This window comes from Aythya marila (assembly GCF_965140915.1).
Source record: "Aythya marila genome assembly, chromosome: 10".
Lineage (NCBI taxonomy): Eukaryota > Metazoa > Chordata > Aves > Anseriformes > Anatidae > Aythya > Aythya marila.
Window position 1 is genome coordinate 2,328,042 of NC_139051.1, and position 19,720 is coordinate 2,347,761.

A 19,720-nucleotide genomic window follows, 5' to 3' on the forward strand; every position below is an offset into this window, starting at 1 on the left:
ATGACTTTTTTTTTTTCTTTTTTTTTTTTTTTTTAAGAGTATGATCCCAGCCAAAGGGGTGCTGAAGTGCTTAGCTCTAAATGATGATGCTTCATAAGCTTGCCCTGATAGCCAGCAGAAGGCCACAATGAGTAAGAGGGGGCATTCCAAAAAAATGTAGTCTCTCGAGATGTAGACCAAGGTGGTATTTATGAAGCAATCACCTTGACATACTATAATCTGGAGTTACCAGACTGGTATTGAGGAAGCTGTTCATTACCCATCCACAGTGAAAATGCATCTTCAGTCATGGACAAACACAAGCAGGTCAAAAGCAAACTGACAATATATTGTAAATTATGCGTGGAGATGGAGGACTTGACTTTATGCACAGTAATATTTCTTGTTACAAATCACTTTTCTGTATTGTGTGAAGCTGGCATTTATTGGCATCTTTATCCTTTTATTTGGATTTGGTGCCTTTTTTTTTTTTTTTTTTTTTAGATGGAACACACAAGCTTCTCTTACTAGTTCATCAAAAGCATCTTTGGGATTAAACTCAACACCCAGCTCCCCGCCACTGATGTCTTTATGTCTGTGAGGGCGTGCCTTGATCTCCTGAACTCTGAGCACGGATATTCCATAGTAGGTCCTGCTGTAACTACTGAGCTGCTGTGTACGCCCCTCCCATGACAATGGCACAGAGGCATCACTCAGATGACAGATGAATAAGCCCTTGTGTCTGTTGTCTGTCTTTCCCTTCATGACTAGGTGGGAAAACAGATGGTTTTCATTTGCCCATTTTGCTATCATTTGCCCATTCTTATGGACCCTATCCTGTACCCCAAAACAGCTTTTCCTAATTTCTTATGATGCTGATTCACATTAAGAATTACATGTATATCTTCTGTTATCATTAGCTTTTGATGAGAAGCTGTAATGCTGAATGTAACCCCAAATAAATATGAAGCAGCCTCTGATTTCTTTTCTACGTACACGGGTACAAATATCAGCTGTACCTCCAAGTATTTGTGCCTAACTACTGAAACTTAAAGAGTTATGAAAAATGTCACAGCAAATTTGTTCTTTACAAAGAGCATGCCCCTTTAAAAGCGTTTGAAGCATTAATTCTCCATGGAGTGAAAAATCAATGGTGAAACCCTATTTACCAGCTACTTTGCCAGGTGGTCCCTTTCTCAAGAAATAAAGACACTGTAGCCCGCATACTACAGCTAAGCAAGCATAAAACAAGACACCCATTCCTCACACACATTTACCCTCTTGATCCAGGTGGTTTCTGTTCCATGAACAACTCAGAGCATAACACAGAACAGATCAGAACAGGTCAGAAAGGCAGGCATTGCTCTCATACTTCTAGGAAGCTGCAAGAACCGAGGCTGCGGTGCAGTTGGTACTTACAGGCAAACTGCAGCTTTGCTTCTCTGCTAACGATCCTTCCAAACGGGTTTGTTGCTACACACTGGTACGTTCCACTGTCTTGGGTTTTGTTGGGATTATTGATCAACAGGTTGCCTTCCACTGCACTGTAGCGGTAATCCATACCGATGTCAATATTGGTCCCATTTAATTTCCACCTATAGTACAAAATGCCAAAGTTAAATCCTGCTAATATTAATGGGTACTCTTGTGTATTTGAAAATACCACATGTAGGAAATAAAGATTTAAAGCATCTTTGACTACTCAAGAAAAAAAAAAAAAGCATGAAAAATTTAAGTTTCTTGCACAGTATTGAAATATTCTAGTATGTAACTGAAAAAGCAATATCCTTGACATATATTTCAGTCCCTGATATGATTAATGTTTCTGTAGTTGTTGCAAGTGCTGCTGCTCTTTGGAATTAATCATTTTGCAAGAGGAAGTCCCAGAAACAGAATCTTTAAACTGTTCAAGCCCACAGAGGCTTCTTTCCCTCTCCTGACTTAAGCTGGCTGTTTGTTTTTAAATTTAAGAAAATTCACTCACAGCAGATGTTTTCACTAACTGGGGCACTGAGAATTTCTAACACCACATTGCCCCAATTACAGCAACTGTCATCCCCACTGCTCGCCGTGGAGCATGCGAGGGAGCCGCAGCCTCAGAGCAGCTCCCTCTACCCGAACCTATGCAGAAAAAAAAATGGAATATTTTTGCATGAGCAAAACAACAGTCTGCTACACCAAGTACTCATGGCAGAAGGCAGCAGGTGGGCTGAGGTCTTATGAGTCCCACAGGTTTCAAAGCGCCCTTTACTTTGGTTAAAAACAATAAAAAAGGCTCTAAAAGGTGGGGTGGGAGAGGGGGGATCAACCAAAATGATTTACATCAGCCCAAGTGGATGTGTAGAACAAGAACAGCAGCATCTTTTTTTCATGAGGACCTCAAAGCAGTTAATAAAGCTGAAAACCATTGAGAGCTTTGTCCATGTGTATGGAAAAATGAGGAAGCCAACATGATTTATAGTCCCTTCATAACCTTTTTGAACCAAATTTTGCAATTGTGTTGCAGCACATGCTTGGTGCCTTTTTCTTTGGTATCAGCACTGCGAGAACCCCAGGGGCACAGCTGAGTTAGACTGGGTGACATGTGCAGGAAAAAGGTTGCAGGATGACATGACCGTAGCGCAGTGATGGTGCTAAGGAGCAGTTAAGCATTCAACAAACCCAACAGTTGGTCTGGGATTTCCTTTGACTTCACAGTTCAGCTTCACTTTCTTTTCCTCTGAATCCAATGGGAAGATCATGCTGCTGGGTTCCTGCAGGAAAACTGGCCCATGCAGTGTGTTGTCGTCTGTATTAATGAAAAGAAAAATGTGAGAGAGACTTGCAGGAATCTCCATGCATCAGAAGCTAAAATAGCACCTTGGCAGAAAGAGACTGGCTACCACTCACCCTAAAAAGAAGCTGTAACTACACTTGACTTTAGAGAACCCAGATGTTTTTTTTTTTTTTTTTTTTTCAAAAGCCATTGGACATTGCATGGACTCAACATTCATGAAAACGTCTACATGCTAACTAGAGGACAGATTGAAATTCTACCCAAAGCTCAATGAATGGGAACAGGCACAGTCTTATGGTTGTAACACAGCTCGAGTAAAATTGGAATGCTTAAGCTTCACTTTTAAAAACTGAAAAATTTCTCTGTAAATTAAAAAATCAACAACACAATTAAACACAGCCACACAACACGTTATCTGGATGTTGACCAGCAGGTACAATTCCCCAGAAAATCCCTCAGAAGGGCTGGATCTGCCATCCAAGGACTCAGCACTCTTCACAGTTGGTGGCTGTAGCTGCACAGCAGCATCTCAGAGGGGACGTGGCCTCGCTTAGCATCCTGGCTTTCACCACCTCAAGCACACAGCTGCCACGTTACACAATGCTATTGATTTTATTCCTCCGGCCACCCTTTTCAGCATTATCATGACCGTAAGCGACAAGAAGATAAGCAGCAGCAGCAGCAGGGTTTGTACCTGGCAATAGCAATCACACTGCGTTGCAGCGCAGCAGCCAAACACCAGGTAGGCACAGCTCCTGTTTCTGCCCCCCTCCAATCTAAACAGTAACTGGAAGAACAGAAAGGCTTCAAAATACTTTATTTTTCATCTCCTGCTGTATTTGGCATCTCTGCTTCTGAGAGCAAAACTAGCACAGAAGTGGCAGAATCAAACCTGTGGGAAGAAGCCCAAGTAGTCGGTACTTCTGATTCCTATGACACCAGAAAATACAAAAACCTCACCAAAAACTCTCTTATTGTAAGACTTTCCTGCCAAAAATTATCTCTGACTGAAAAGTGTATTGATAAAGGACCTGAAATACGTATCTGCATTTGAACTCATTTCCTAGGAATTACATTAGACAGAGATGAATAAAGCCCAGTGGGCCACACTCCAAATGCTGCTCTTTTCTCCAGGGTACATATCAAAGGCCATCGGAAAGCCTGGCTAACAGCATTCTCCACAAGTACGAGTGATGATTGACATCAATTCACCCATGGAGCAAGGTAGCTGGAAAGCATCCACCCATGCCATGACCCATCCTAACGTGGCCAGTGCCGTGAGCCCACGGCACTACAGGCTGCTGTGGGGCCGCAAGTCTGTCTGGACAGACATGCAGGGAATTTGTTGGTGTAGGAGGTCAGAGAAGAAAGAATAAATAAAATAAAAAGATGATAGGATGTACCAAAAAGTAAGAAAGAAATGTGAATGAACAGAAGAAGATGCGTCTTCCTGACTGGAGGAGGGTGAGGATGACTGGGAACAGCCCTTGCAGCCCCGCAATGCTTGGGGAGCCAGCCGGGTGTATCAGGAGATGGAACAACAACTCTGCACTCCGGGGAGAAAATTCTGTCTTTTCCACAGGATGATTTCAGAGAGACTCTGCCAGGAAGATTATAATAGAGCAACCTTTCCCATGTCTCCTCCCTCAGGTACTGTCACAAAAGAGACTGTATGAAGAATATAGTCGTATCAGTTGTATTTATCTTTATTTTTAATTATATGTTAACGATATCTGACTGAGACTCATCTATTATTCAAAACACATTCTGCATAATCTCTAGCTTTAAATTATACCTGTGTGCAACTTACTGTTGCTGGCAGAAAAAGATAATAATAACTGTAAAGCATAGAGGGCTAGATGATTAAATCCTGACTTGTTTCTGAGACCCAGGGCTGCTCGACTCCTTAACCAGTTGCGCTGATTCATTTACTGCGAGAAAGAATATTACAATCTGGCCCATAAAGATTATAGCTCTGAGTACTATATTAATGGATTTGAAAACAAAAGAATTAAAATACATTTTAATTTTCTAATGGTAAAATTCAGAAGCTGGCCTGGAGCTTGGGTCCTCATTTTAACTCCCATAGCTTCAACATGCTGGGACAGGCAGAAGCCAAACCATAGCAGAGAATTCACTTACTGAATCGTGCTGGCTCGGGCTGTGTCACCTGTGTCCCCACCAAAGGACTCAAGTCACGCCACACTGTCATTTAGTGTTATTTCAATTATCATGTGACCACCTATATTGTGTCACATCACGCCAAAGGTCAGATTCTCAGTCAGGAAATCAGTCAGGTTCCCTCGCAGGAAAATACACCTTGTGTCAAAAAGTAGATGGCATTGGAAAATGCACAAACAAATAGAAGGACCCAACCACCCAACACTAAATGTGTCCCCATATGCCCAGGACATCGCTCGGCTGCAGGAGCAGGGCCTGGACTGTCCCGGTGCCGTGGCAGGGGGTGACACTGCTCTTCAGGGTACAGTGACACGGTGCCAAGGGGGCCCAGCCAGGAGTTATGCTTCTGCACAACACTGCAACCTGTCTGCATCGTTAGTGTATGATTCAGAAGTCACAGACACCAAAGGTAGAGAACTACAAAGTTAGAAATGCTCAGAAATGGGCAAAAAGCCTAATGAACTTAATTTGCCTAAGCTACATATTTTCACACAATAGAAACTCACTAAAGATACCAAACGAAGCCACTCTCCAAAAATGACATCATCTGCTGCTGTTGCTTCTTAACATTCAGCTTTTATGCAGAAAAAAAAAAATAAAAATTGCTCGCCTTCCTTTAACTGGAAAGAATAGAGCCTGGGCACAACCATGGGGCTGCTGCCAGGGCCGGCAGAGGGGCTCTAAACGCAGCTGCGTGGATCAGAACACAAGGAGAGGAAGCAGCCTCACAACACCGTGCAGATAAAATTATTTTAAGTGCCTATTCTTTCTTCTTTCTCTTATTGCTGCCAGTGTATAACCCAGATAAGCAAGTCCAAACTATTTAATCTCGTCTGTAGTCCTTTTTCTACAGCCAAATGCCTGATAGAGAACACTGCAGCATAGACCCTGCTGCGGTGCGTGGAGCCATGGTGCCTTTTAGAAGGTGTAGATTTGGTTCAAAGAACACTAAACACTCAATAATAAATAGAACAAACTGCATCTAGATTCTTATAGGGGGAAAACTAGAAGTATCAGTACCATAAATATTTTTAACTAACTTATAATACTGCTGGATAAAAAGGGATCTCGCATGCTTACTGCCAGCACAGGCAAATGCATTACTATATTACAAAAACAGTGCAGTGTTTTGTAGCAAAAAAGTTTTACTATCCAGATAACTTCTAAATGTGAATTTCACATTTTATTTTTATAAAAGTGGTTACTTCATTCCTATTGCAGTGATGCTCAGGGACTTGCAGCTATTAAACAACAATTTTCAGCTTATCACTGATGAGCTCTAGGAGCTTGATACACAAGCCCACCGATGCCAAATGAAGGCACTTTTCTGAGTTAAACTGGCTTTCTATTTGCCCTCCTTTATAAAGAATCAAATCATGTTCATTAGGCTCTCTTTGAGATATTTAATTGACCAGCATGATGATGCAGTACACATAGGTATGTACAAATATGACAGCTGCTCTTGCTCCCTTCAGTTATTATAGCTCACTTTGCTCTTCATGATTTTCAGCAGCTATTGCATAACCTCTGTGACTCCTTACAGGTTTGTCACTGTCCTGGGAAAATGCAGTAAGGAACCTTCCTGGACAAGCTAACTGCTGAGCCTCTCTCCTAGTGACAGATTTTATTTTTCTGAGTTACGTTTCTTTTGCTCAAGCCCAAAATGAGCTAACCCAGAATGAACACTGAGCTGCCCTGAGCTTAAGACAAGTTGCAAACAAGATTGGTTACCAAAAAGCATTTTTTCCCCCTGTCAGATGAAACAAATGTGCTACGACTCTGGTTTTGCCTCCTTCGAGAGAACTCTGTGTCTTTCAGGAAAATGCAGGGTATAGGAAATTTCAGTGATTTCATGATAAAAGCATCAGTTTTAAACACAGTATGAAGTATATGCCCATATGCTGTTGGACAGAATGTGATAGATAATTTAGCAGAACATTCTGCTATCCTAGCTTCTGCTGATATATATATTTATTTATAGTGAATAACAAAATCTATTGAAAAACACCAGACTCATTTAAATATACTCCAAACGAAGCAGATATTTTATGTATCCCTCCAGTAGCCCAGACCTGAGAGCCAGCACATTCAGTGTGATGCTCAATGCTTGTTGTCTTCCTGCACTTCTGAGGAATTGAAACATGAAGAATGTCAGCTGAGGTTAATTCAAACGAACAGGTGAAACCATTCTTATTCTCTCTGAACATTAGGCCCAGTGATGGATATTGTTAGCTAAATAGGACTGCTTTAATTTTCGTTGAAAGTTATGGCCAATTTGAGAGAAGGTTTAATTGAATATTCCACACTGTGGGGGAAGATAATAACTAAAGCGAGGAGAGAATTCTTGGAGTATTTCCAGGATAAATGATAAAAATCCTCCCCTTGTTTGCTGCTGAGGGAATTGGTTTCTGCTATGTATGCCGGAGCGTTTTCATACAGAGCTACAAGTCGGTATTTCTTCAAGACAAAACTGCACCCTGGGAAGAGCAAACTCTTCAGGAGACCAGGAAGAGAACTAGATAGGAGAGCTCAAGGGCAGCGCTGATTAACGCAGCGCAGCACCGGCAAGGTTAGCCAGCTGCATTACAGCCTCTTGTGTGGGAAAAGCCTAAACTGGCTGGATCACTCTTTATTTTTTGCCTTTTGCTTCTATTAACATCAACCACACACGCAAGTGGTGCTAACGGCTTTGAAATGATAAGAGAGAAATGTTTATATCAGATACTCCTGCTAAGAATTATCCTTAGGCTTCCTAACAAACAGGACCTGCTCAAGGCTCTTCCCATGCAAAAGCAACAAAAGATGTGTTTCCAAAAAGGAGATTCAAAACGTCCTGCACAAAGCATTGTTTTAAGGGAAGGGTCTCGGCTCTGCCTGTTTGGAGACAGAACCAGCCTGCCTCTGTCCTGGGGCTGCCACCGTGCCTGCGTGCCTCTGCACCGCAGTTGGACCTCATGTTTAGGGATGAGTCAATATACAGAAAGAAAACCAAACAACAACAAAACCAGATACCGTCATAGGGAGCAAAGCTGAAAGAAGCTACAAGGCTCTTTCCTTCCTTCTCACCCACACCACCTTATCAGTACATAAACCCCTCTTTTTGAAGTTCCTCTGTAATGCTCTGTTGTACCTGGGCTGTGAGAATGGCTCAGCATCCTCACAAAAACCACAGACACACATCACCTGCAGGCTGAGAGTGGCTGAGCACAATGACACCCACCTCTCCTACTCCTCATGGTGCCATCAGTCAGGTCGCTGGGCTGGGCTTGTTCCCCAGCACCCTGAGGGTCCCCAGCAAAAGCTGTGAGCTGGATGCCCCCTCCTCTTTCCTGCCTCTCCTCCCTGACAGACCTCTGCTTCCCAGATCCCTGCTGTACTGACACAGTTAAAGTGGAAAGCCGTGTTTGACAGGTGACATGCAATAGGCATGAATCTGATGGCTGAGTTCAAAAGCAGTGTCAGATGTTCCTCAGAGACAGTAACGAAACTATAAAAATCCGGAGGATCCCTAAAGCTCAGACGACAGGAAGAAATAAATCTTCGCTCTCGTAAATGCAGGTGTGGAAGAGCTCCGGCATTTGAAATGGAGACAGCGCTGGCCTGAGGACTCCATTTATGAGTGACCCGAATATCTGAAGCACTCTGAATTAAAGGCAGGGTTAAACACATCCACCCTGACGCGGGCGTGCTCTGACCTTCGAGGAGAGCTCAGAGTCTGTCAATTACGGGAGGTCAGGAGCCGGCCCCAGCCGCTGCCTCTGCTGCGGCCTGCGGCGGCTGAGCACAGTCGGGGTCAGCCCTGGCTCCGGGAATTCACCTCCAAAGCCTCTCCGTCAGCCTGCGTGCACCACGGCTGTGCTGTAATTTCACCTACTGAAGTACCAGATGAGTAATTATGCCAAAACGCTGTCAAGTTAGCGCTTTTCAGATAAAATGCTGTTACCTGATCCGCACACGCCAAAGCAAGCGCGTCTGCCTCGCGCCCGGTCTAGACACCGGGAGGAGGCGATTCCTGGTGCAGCGTAATGAGCGACTTGTACTACGACAAAAACCTCATTTAATGGAACGTAATTGGTGTTATCTTCGTAAGTCAACAGGATGATTATGATCACAGATGTTCCCTTCAGTATATGATAAAAGCATAGTTCTTCATTGCTGCAGAAAATCACAAATTTCTTTACTGAGCCTCCTGCTCCCTGAGTCATCACAGCTGACATCAGGAAAATAAACAGATAAACTCTCACTGCTCTGCTGAGGATGGTATCAGCCCAGGATAGAGCAATGAATGATTATAAGAACAACAACATTGGAGCTTCTCGGCCGTAAGATCAGTTACATAAGTTAACACAGAATGTGCCACATGTTGCACTGCTGAAATAGTAGAAATCACCAAAGGGTGATTTCTGCAAGATAATTTTAAATATATAATAATCAATCTTGTTCTGATGTCTTGTAAGTTAACTTCTAGCCCTGGTGAAACCATGATGTAACTAACCACAGGAAAAAGAATGATAGGAAATTAAAATACTTCTGTTAATGCTGACACAATACATTATGTTGCAACTATTGAGCAGTCATAAAAATACACATTTTCCTTTTTAAAATAACAAATACACACATTCTGTTTTTAGGAGATTAATAATATAAAAGCTTCCATAGGTTCTCAAAAGCTGCTTCATAACTTAACTGTTGGGAATATTTCCAAACATACTCTGTCACCAGGAGTAAGTACACTAAGCTGGTGTTACCTAAAAACCTACCGTAAAGAGTTCATTCCTATAGACTTACCTATGGGTTCCTGACAGAATAAATGACCTTTGCTGTTCATGTGCAACTCTCTCAGACCTGAGCTGTGAACAGGGATACAGCCACCAGGATGGCACCACCACACCGCCAACTGAGCCCAAGACAAAACCCCGGAATTGGTTCTTCAGCTGCTGGAAATATTTTCTACACTTTCTTTCTTTCTGTTCCCCTAAGGCCATTGTTACAGTAACTCATGGTACTAAGTCATTACTTAACTGGTCAAACCTGTGGGTTATAGAGAAAAAATGATCACTGCCTCACTTTAGCTCATGCTCATTTGTTTCACCACTGTATATAGACACAATGAGCATGATTGTGGCAACCAAACACTGGGGGTAATTAAAACTCCTGTACGAATGAAAAAGAAATGATAGGTGTGTTTGGCATCATCCATAAGGGCTGCGCTCAACCACCTTTGACGTGCTACACAAATTTCAAACAGCAGTTAGACATCTTCAACATAGCCCCTACTTGTAAATGCAGACGCTGGTTGTTGGCTGCCCTGCTCTGAAATGCTGCATGTCTAAGAACTGAATCTGTGCACCTCAGATGATTGGACTATGTACTGCTTTAAATGAAACACTGGCACAAAATGTATTTCATGGCTTATATATATCTTTTAATTCAATGCAGGACATGACAGATTACACTTAAGAGGTCAATCAATGACAGAGAAATTAGTCCTTAAGGGAGACAATTGTGGCTCGGGGTTTACTCCATCAATGGCACTAATCTTACCCACTGACATGGCAGCTTTGAGCTTTGCCTCGATCCATTACCCTCATCCATCTCCCAGCATGCAGGCGGCCTGTCACCACAGGGGCAGTGCCACATCCTGCACCCGGTGACCTATGGCCATGGGTCCTCATGGCCCTATGCTGTTGGCAATGGTGGCTTCCTTCCAGAGAGGTCTGCAGTCTCCTGGGAAGCACAGGGAAAGCCAAACCACAAGAACTGTTCCCAGGATTTGTGCATCCTGACTGCACCCGCTATCCAGCAGGCACAAATCGATACCAGGCTGATTTTTTGCTATTGGTGTTGAACACGAGTTCTGGATGCAGTGGCTGAAGATGGGAAAAGATTTTGGTTTCTGTCAGAAAGTGGCTTTTGTCTCATTCTTAAGGAAGTGTTTCCAACAGACCTGAATTTGTGAAATTCTTTCAGAAAGCTGTTGCCAGCATCCTAGACTATTAAAAACCTTCACATTTACTTCTGGCCAGTTTGACATGACTTTCACGTCTGGCCAAGTCACAGCACAGCATGTCATTGTGAATACAAAGCTGCCTCCAACTGCTCTTCATCCTCCTCCCTGGAACTGCAGATTCCTCCAATGCTCTGTGTTCTCATACAGAGCTATTTGTGGATAAGGTACTTCAAAGGTCTAATGGCTGTACTAATTAGCTATTGATTTATTAGTAAAATTTAAGATATTGATATAATTGCTGTCTCCCAAGAAGAACATGCATCGTTATTATAAGATTTTCAGTTGCCTCGAGTATGACAGGTACTATAAAGTGGGTATTATAAAAAAAGCTGAAGTAGTGTGTCTGTGTGCATATTTTAAATTAAAAGCCACATACTTCCTATCCACTGTACCTCCCTGAACTTCAATTGATTTTAATGTTTCATGTAATAAGGAAGGTACGTAAAAGCCAGGCTAATAAATGTTATCCTCCCCACCCCAACAGTAGATGCTAAACTGGTACAAAATATACTGAAAAAGCCTTTTTCCTTTAAAATACTGGAGTCTTGGAAAAGAGAAGTCCCTGGAGCAATAACCTATAATCTCTGCATCATCCATTGCTTGAAAAACAAAGACAACTCTGGCAACTTGTGCCAGCTCTGCATTGATTGAGGAGCCCAACTCCACGGAAACCTGCAAGGTGAAAGGAATGGTCTCCCATGCGTTTTTCAAGGTGAAGCCTGATTTTGTGTTTTCAGGTTAAAGTACATTAGCCACTGTCAGAAGTAAGGCTGATTCCTGCCAACTTTTTCCCGGCTATTTACAGCAAGGTTTAGACACTGGATCCCACTCTCCAATATTTACCAATAAGCAGATCAAATTGCAGCATCCTGCGAGCAGCGGCGAGCAATGGATAATCAGAGTGGCAGGGTCTGAGCGAACGACTGGGAGCCTAATTTGCACTGTGTCACCGGTCAGAAAATGCTGGTGCAGCGGCTCAGCTTGTCAGCGTGGCACTGTAAATCTGCTTGTCCTGGGTCACGGGTGCACACTCTGCAATTATGGCAAGAAACCACAGTGCTGTCCCCACAGGAACATGGTGGAGACGACTTTGGCTCTGCGTTTATTTGCACAGCACCGGGAGAGGCAGAGCTGAGAGCTGCTGTACCAACAGGCCCAGCCAAGGCACGCAGCCCCTGTTTGAAGCCAGCCTCTAAAACTTATGGAAAAGGAGTTTGTGATTTGCAGTTTTTCTACCTGAATTTCAGTATAAAGAAAGAGTAAGTAATGTTAAGGAAAGAGCACATGGGCAAGGAGTTTCTCCCAAGACATGCTCCCATCCAGGATAACATCCTCGGCCCTCTGATGCTGACGTGCCCGTCCATCCCAGCCTGGTGGCACAGGCACCTTTAAAGCATCACCTTCACCACAGACACTGCATGTTGAGTTTGTGTTACTATTTCTAGCAGGTTCAGCCCATTCCCTTAAGAAAAAACAAACCATTTCAATACGACACATTTTAGCATAATAGACAGAATGGTCAGTGAGGGAAGCCTCATGTTTACAATATTATACATGGATATTTTCAGTGCAAAAATCGTCAGCAGCAGCTTGCAGTCACCTCTGGCTGCCTTGAATACAAAGCCGGAGGACACCCTGAGTACCTGGGGTCTAACAAGAACCACCTTATTTAGGAGGACTGAATAACCTCTCTTTGGAGCTCCACTGAGAGGTTAAAGGAAGCCCTCCCTGCAGCCCTCACGGCGCTGCCTGCCCCCTGAGAGATGCCAGGCAGCCTACTGCCCTGCTCCACAGTGCTGAGCAGGCTCCTGGCCATGGATGGGGAAACCTTGCTAGCTTTTCCCACTGCTGCCAAAGCAATAACATGTTTAATCCTCTAAACAGGCTCCGGTGTTATAATCCCCAGGTGGTTATGTTCTATAAATGGATTTAAGGCATCTGAAGTGTGCTGTGGGGACACCAGCTGGGCACCTCAGCTGGCATAAATCTCCAGCATTTCACTGAAGTCAGTGGGACTGCACGGCCCCAGGGCACATTTGAAGAGCTGTCCCTCTTAAAAAAAAAATATATATATATATATATATATGTGTGTGTGTGTGTGTGTGTGTATATATATATATATAATTACTATTATTTTTTAACTGTGTTTCTGCAGCCCTCAGCAGAGCAGCTACAATAGGCATTGCTGCCCCGACCTGCAGCACTCATTGAGATGCCCCAATGCTTCTGCAAGGGCTGGAAGTCAGCAGGTACCCCATTGGGGCATCCCTGCAGAGGGACCAGACCCTCTGTGCACAAGCACAGGGTCCCACACAAAACCTAAGTGCCACCAAATGCCAGACTGAGAGGAGCTTAAATAAAGTTCCTGGAGTTTAATCAGTAGAAATCAAAAGAGCAACCGGGAGCACAATTTGTACAATCTGTCCACGGATAGAACATGTCCTTTTAATTTTTAAAGGATGTTATGAACTTTAAGTGATGCAGCAGGGGAAAAAAATCAGTAATAGCTGTCAACCCCCTGACTTTTACGACTTCTTACACTGCAATTTAGTACCCTTAGAAACTGCTCTGATTGATGGCATTTGTGAGCTAAATCTTTTCTCTATCTGGTGTAACACTACCAGGTTGAGCTTTCAAACATCTTTCCCCCGCATCTCTGCAGCAGCGTGGTGAGATTGCTCTGGCCTCACCATCCAGGGCCACTTCTGGGAGAAAAGCTCCTTTTTAATTTCAGGAGAAAACTGCTCCCTGAAACACAATTCTTAATGCAATATAAGGATTGCAATATAAGGAGGTTTCTGAATCCTCACAAGGAGGACAGCAATGCTCCAAACACAACTAGACCATGACCTGATGGAAATAACATTTTCTCCAAATGGTTTGCAAACCAGCATCAGTGTGAGTGAGGAGTCACACTACCAAACCTCCCAAGGCTGTTCCACCACCACGGTGCCATCCCAGGACTCACAGGGAAGGCGGCAGCACAGACACATCTGGATGCTGCAGGAGGTTTGTGTGAGCCTGCGTGGTGCTCGCAGGGGAGAAGTCCTCCCTCTGCACCGTGTCACCCTGGGGCATTGCGGATAAACACGGAGTAATTGTGCCTCAGGAGATGAAACAGAGCTGGCTGCCCCCCCTGCCCCAGGAGGCTCTTGTTTTGATGCTAGACAAAGGATGTTAGGAAAAGCTCCAGAGAAGTGCACTACAATAAAACGATAACAGAGACAATAAATAAATAAATACCACTAAATATCAACAGCTGAATGGCAGTGAGATGAAGTGCTTTTCTTTAGGAGAAAATCATCTGACTGAGGGCTATTACTTTACAATTATAAACAGATTTCATTGTTCTATAAGAAATTATACTTTTTACTGTGTTGATGTTATCCAGTGCAGTAAATCAGTCACTATATGTCTGCTTATGTTGAACAAGCAAGTTGCTAAAGCTTTTACAAAAGCCATAGGTTGGAACTTCAGTGCAAATCAGTAAATGTTATGCCTTGCTGTATTTTACTATAAATAACCCCAAACCTCAGGAAGGCACCAGGAGTTGATGCACATTACTTGTCTGGATGCCGTGACCATTTGCAGTCCTCTGGCAACTGGAAGACACCCAATGCCAGGAGAGGTTTATTTTTAAATTATTATTATTATTTTTTTTGTAATTTAGCAAAACCAAAACAAAACAAGTTAGAAGTTAAAAGCATGAAAATCATCAAAACCCATATAATTTCATTCTAGTGGAGGGAGGGCTTAATGGGCAATCAAAATAATGTGCACTGCTTCAGCAATTTTTTCATTACAATTACAAAAAATAATGGGTTTCTTGGTTTTGAAAATTAAGGATTATACTGGATTGAGAACTGCACTACAAAGAGCCTACTGACTGGTTTAGTTAGCTGCCTCGCAGACAAATAAGGACTCCTGCAAGCAGTCTTTAGTCTGGAAATAAGAGCTTGACTTTTCACTTCAAGAAATATACCACCACACAGCATAATGAGGAAGATGCAGACAAAGTAATTAAACTGCGAGTAACTTTCTGGGATGCTTTGGTAGCACTCTGCTGTCTCTGTTTCTGTTAGCTGCAAAAAATCAAAGCAGCGAAGGAAGTTTCTCTTGACCTGTTCGCCTCAACCTGCTGTGCTGAGAGCGCTTCAAATGCGAAGTGCTTGAAGCCTCTGCCTGCAGGGCTTGGAGGGAGCACCTAGGAGGCGGCCAAAAATAGTTCAAAGACATGATAGCGAACGCCTTTTCTTAAAAAAATTGCTATCTTTTAAATATGGAAGAGATGGAAATGATAATGCATAATTAATCCATGGGAGAACATAGAACCAGAACAGTGCTGTCCTGTTTGCTGATGCACGTTACTGGCAGCGCTACTGCCTAATAACTGGGGGTGGAAGAAAAGGAAAACATGCAGCCAGGTGTGTGAACAGGATGGTTTCTGTCACCTGGGTTTGATACAGCAGCAGTTTCTCGGTACAAGCACATTTGTTACACCCTCAGACCTTAAACCTACACATCCTTCATTCTTCAGTCATCATCCGTCTTAGGCAGTAAAAGATCTTTACAAATGCTGCAAAAACAAAACATCACTCACATCCGGCCCTGCTTATTCTGCAGCATCCCAGGAGTTGACCCCAACCCCACAGGCAGCAGCATACCCACACCCTGTGCTGCAGGGGGGTTTTGGAGCCTGCCCCCTGCCAGGGCACCCACCATGGGGGACCCCAGGACCAGAAACTGGGCTCAGGGTCTCCAGCTGTGGGACTTGCACCTCTGTCACCCATCAGAAGGCCGGCACGGACCCCAATTGCAACCAACTCGTGGAGTGAAGGGTGTGCGACTCCAATGGGGTTTTGCAATTCCAAGAATGCACCCAAACTGTGCAATGTAAAATAAAAAGAATATATCTGATATCGAAATACAGCCACTTGCAGCCCAGTTACAACAGCGATCGCATGGTACAGTATGAATGAAAATACAGCCCTATAATTAGAACAGGAATTAACTGCACAACAGTCAAGCTGTTAGAGTCATGTGTTAAATGCTGACTTTGCTGGCACTTTAGCAGGTTTCTGGTCCTTGCAATTAACATCTTCTAATTAAGCAGATGTGTCCCTATATTAAATTAGCTACCAATTAATTACTATATCCTCCAACGAACAGACTTGTAAGCTGGTAAGATTTTTTTTTTTTTTTTGTTAACACTGCTACAACTTTCTTTGTCCTTTGAACTTCTGCATAAACTTTTTCTTAACTTTTCATCCAGCAGGAACTTACCCGCAGCCTCTCCCATGTCAGCAAAAGCATGCTGCCTGATTGCTACGGCGGCACGACTCTGCTCACCTCCAGGCAAGAATTACAGGTCCACAAACACCAAGGAACAAATGCGCCTATAGTAAAAACCCCACTGAGACTGGCACAGAGAGGTGCTGACCCCTTTCCCTTACACACAGGCTACTTTTCCACCCGCTGTACTGGTCCCCACGCCTGCCCCTTGTCCCACCATGGCTGGTGCCAGCCAGAGCCCTGGGGAGGCTGTTGTGCCCCTGCCCTCCCCTGCTGCCCCTCCCACAGCTGCTCCAGCTCCAATTCACAAAAGCAAAACCTCTTTAGATCCAAAATAAATACTAATCTTAAATTCAATGTACCCTGACAGCAAATAAGTTTGCTGTGCTTACTTCAGCATGAATAAAAAGCCCGCAAGGAGACTCCTACATAAGAGTATATTTACAAGTTCCATTACCCACTGGAGAGATTGATGTAATAAACCTATAATAAAAAGCCTGATGTTATGGATTTCTCTAATGTTTCTTATCAAACAGCCTGTATTATCTTGGCTTGTGTATTCAATTTAAAATAGGTTTTCAATAAGTGCCTTAGAGCTAGAGGTCATTCTCACTTAGTTTCCTGCCACGCAGGGATGTGTACTGTCTTTTCCTGCCCTCAGAAACTAAAAGCTGTTTGTAGCTTGCTCGAGTGCAGTTTACAAAGTAGGCAGACAGATTAGAGAGAACAAGAGAGGGAATATATTATCTGCACATCTATTCATATCGTGCAGCAACAGCCAAGGCTGGCAGGGCGCGGGCTCTGTGCCGGCATTTATTTTTATTACTGAGCACAGAGGTGTAGTTGCTCCTCATGAGGAAACCAGTGCTGCTCAGGAATTGTTTTGCCACCAATTGTCTCCTCCTTTGTATTTTGAAACTGCAGCACAACGGAGGTGGTTCCTGTGACCTGCTGGTTGCCTGCTGCAGCTTCTGCAGGAGTGGCTTCACCTTTTAGGTAGGGATGCTTAGGTAGAAACAGTGCTGCAAGTGCACTGTTTGGAGAAGTAGGCAATAGCTAAGTACTTCTACCTATTTATTTTTTACTTCTTGGCACTGGGTTTAGCTAATAACCGATGGCTGCTACTTGGGACCCAAAGCGATTTAGTTTAGGACATAACTTAAATGAGTGCAACACAATTTAACAGTATTTCCCTCATTTATTAAATCACTTAAATACATTGTTTTCACTTTCAGGTCTCAAGCCCTCACTCTGCAACACCCCGTGCTCATTTTGCAGCCTTGCCATGGATATACATACACCAACTCCTTGCTAATCCCTTTCTCATGGACACAACTCCTGCTAAAGCCACCTGAAGTCAAACACTGATTGAAAGAAGCCCCCAGACAGTTTTCCAGGCTTTGTGCATCAACCCTTTGCCATGAGTCTTTCCCTTTGTAATTAAATCCTTTCATTAGCCATCCAATAATAATAAAAGACCGTAACTCCAAGCCCTGCTTTTTACACCAAATGAATAAAACAGTGTTTTTTGGGTAGCATTTTGTATATTCAGTTGCAGTGATTTCCCGCAGACAGTTAACATTTTGCAGAACAAGCTGCTCAAAATGTTAGAATCAAATAAAAGCAGAGAGCTACTAGGCAAACGTGCAATCAAGTGCTTGGGAATTAAACTGAAATCAAGACCCTTAACTATTAGGGGAGATGCAGATCCCTCTGCCACTGATCTCGTTGTGACAAGGGCAAAGGGTGCCCAGAGCTGAGCAGCAAGGTCATCGTCAGGAAAAGGTGAAAACAGGTAGTTCATAGCACCAGCCCACTCGAGCTTGTGCAGTGGATGTTTCGGGACATTTAACGCCAGCACTGTGGCACTTATCTTTTTAGATAGACTCGTCTACCCCTTTCTTTTTTCCTCTACACCTAACAGATCTCTTTTCCCAAATTTGGGCAAAATAAACCATAAGGACAAGTGGGAAACAGGGCTACGATCTGCACGCCTCACACGCACTGGGAACATGCTGCCTTCTGCACATCTATATAAATACATCGCTTGCTGACTTCTCAGCCCTGATGAAAGTTCCAAAGACACTTGCTTAGGGGTTGTAGCACTTAAAGATCCTAAATTCCTGACACATTCGCTTTGGTCAGCTCAAACAGACCCTTATTGCTTCTGCACCAGAGGTTATTTTCTTTTCATTGCTTTTTTCCGTGTTATTTAATCGCCTCTAAAAGGAAGAAAATACTGAGGACCAAGCTTTAATGCAACATCTTGCGCAAATTATAGTAAAGGAAAATTTGAATCCTCGCTAATTTAAGTGTTATTTTTACTACTAATGTGAATCCAACCCTAACAAATGAAAACAGGAAGAATTAATTGGATATGCAAATGAGATTATTCAGTATATAAATCTAATTACATACCAATTTGCTTTAACAGCATGAAAAGTAAAAAAATGTTCTTTGTAAATTGATTGTTTTAAGTAACCACCTGTAGCAGCGTCAAGCAGAAAGACTGCATCCTGAAGGTGCTCATTGTCAGCAGCAGCGAGACGAGATCCAAAGACTATCACAAGCCCCACGCTGACGGGCACCCTGCTTACTCCTCTGATTTACGATATTGCTTCATTAGTTCCCAAACGCACTAAACCAGACTTCATTTCTCTCCAGCAAGGGACAGATGCAAACAAGCCAGGCTGATTTTAGGGACCTGATCACAAGCCCTGACTTCTCTGTGCTGCTGCAGTTTTATTCGTGCTGGAACACAGAAAACCAGTGGCAATAAGGGGGTGCACTGGGTGGCGCAGAGCAAGAGCAGCCGGGGGCTGCATGGTGCACACCGAGCCCATTCAGGTGTCGCTGTCACCTTTAGGAAACAAAAGGGGACAAAGGCACAATTAGCAGAACATCAAACTGCAGGGAGGAAAGATTTCTCCAGGGGAAAAAAAGAAAGTTAATTTTGAACCTTTTGTGTCCAAGAACCAAATTACACAGATAGTCAATTTACTTCTTTGAATAACTACTCGTGGGTAAGAGCAAAAATTATAAATGAGATTACTGAAATTGATTAAGATACAGAATAGCTGACACCGTAATTAGTGCCCACTGTGGCATCTCTGACAAAGGATCCCAATCACCTGCTTTCATTGACTGTACACTTATTTTTTTTCATACAGCTCTGGCTCTGATTCACAAATTGAGTTTCTGAAACCACCTGGAACAAGCAGTATTAAAAATATGCTCCAAAGGAAAAGAATTATATGGTGATTTTGTTGGAACATTTAGCAGCTATCAAAATCACCTTCTCAAAAGCACGGTGTTATTACAGAAAACTAAATACAACCCACAGGAAATTGGTACTCAGAACTGGATTTATACTACACAATATTTACAAACATTAAAAAAAATAACTTAAGGCCACAAATGGCTAAGGGTGCATGACTCTTCAGGAGAAAAAAAAAAACAAACAACTTGGAAATGAGCACGGG

The 19,720-nt window shown here is 43.2% G+C and overlaps 1 protein-coding gene across 2 annotated transcripts in view; it reads right to left on the minus strand.

Annotated features, from left to right (window-relative positions):
• LOC309881978 (contactin-4) overlaps window positions 1-19,720 on the minus strand; it is a 296,368-nt gene that overhangs the window by 115,199 nt on the left and 161,449 nt on the right. For both annotated transcript variants that reach the window (XR_014318217.1, XM_082768563.1), the window contains exons 4-5: window positions 2,641-2,767; window positions 1,399-1,574 (exon numbers count right to left, since the gene is read on the minus strand). Coding sequence is in view for 1 of the 2 variants with exons in the window: in XM_082768563.1 (XP_082624689.1) it covers window positions 1,399-1,574; window positions 2,641-2,767 (303 nt within the window). In the remaining variant the exon portion in view is untranslated. The remainder of the gene's footprint in view (window positions 1-1,398; window positions 1,575-2,640; window positions 2,768-19,720) is intronic.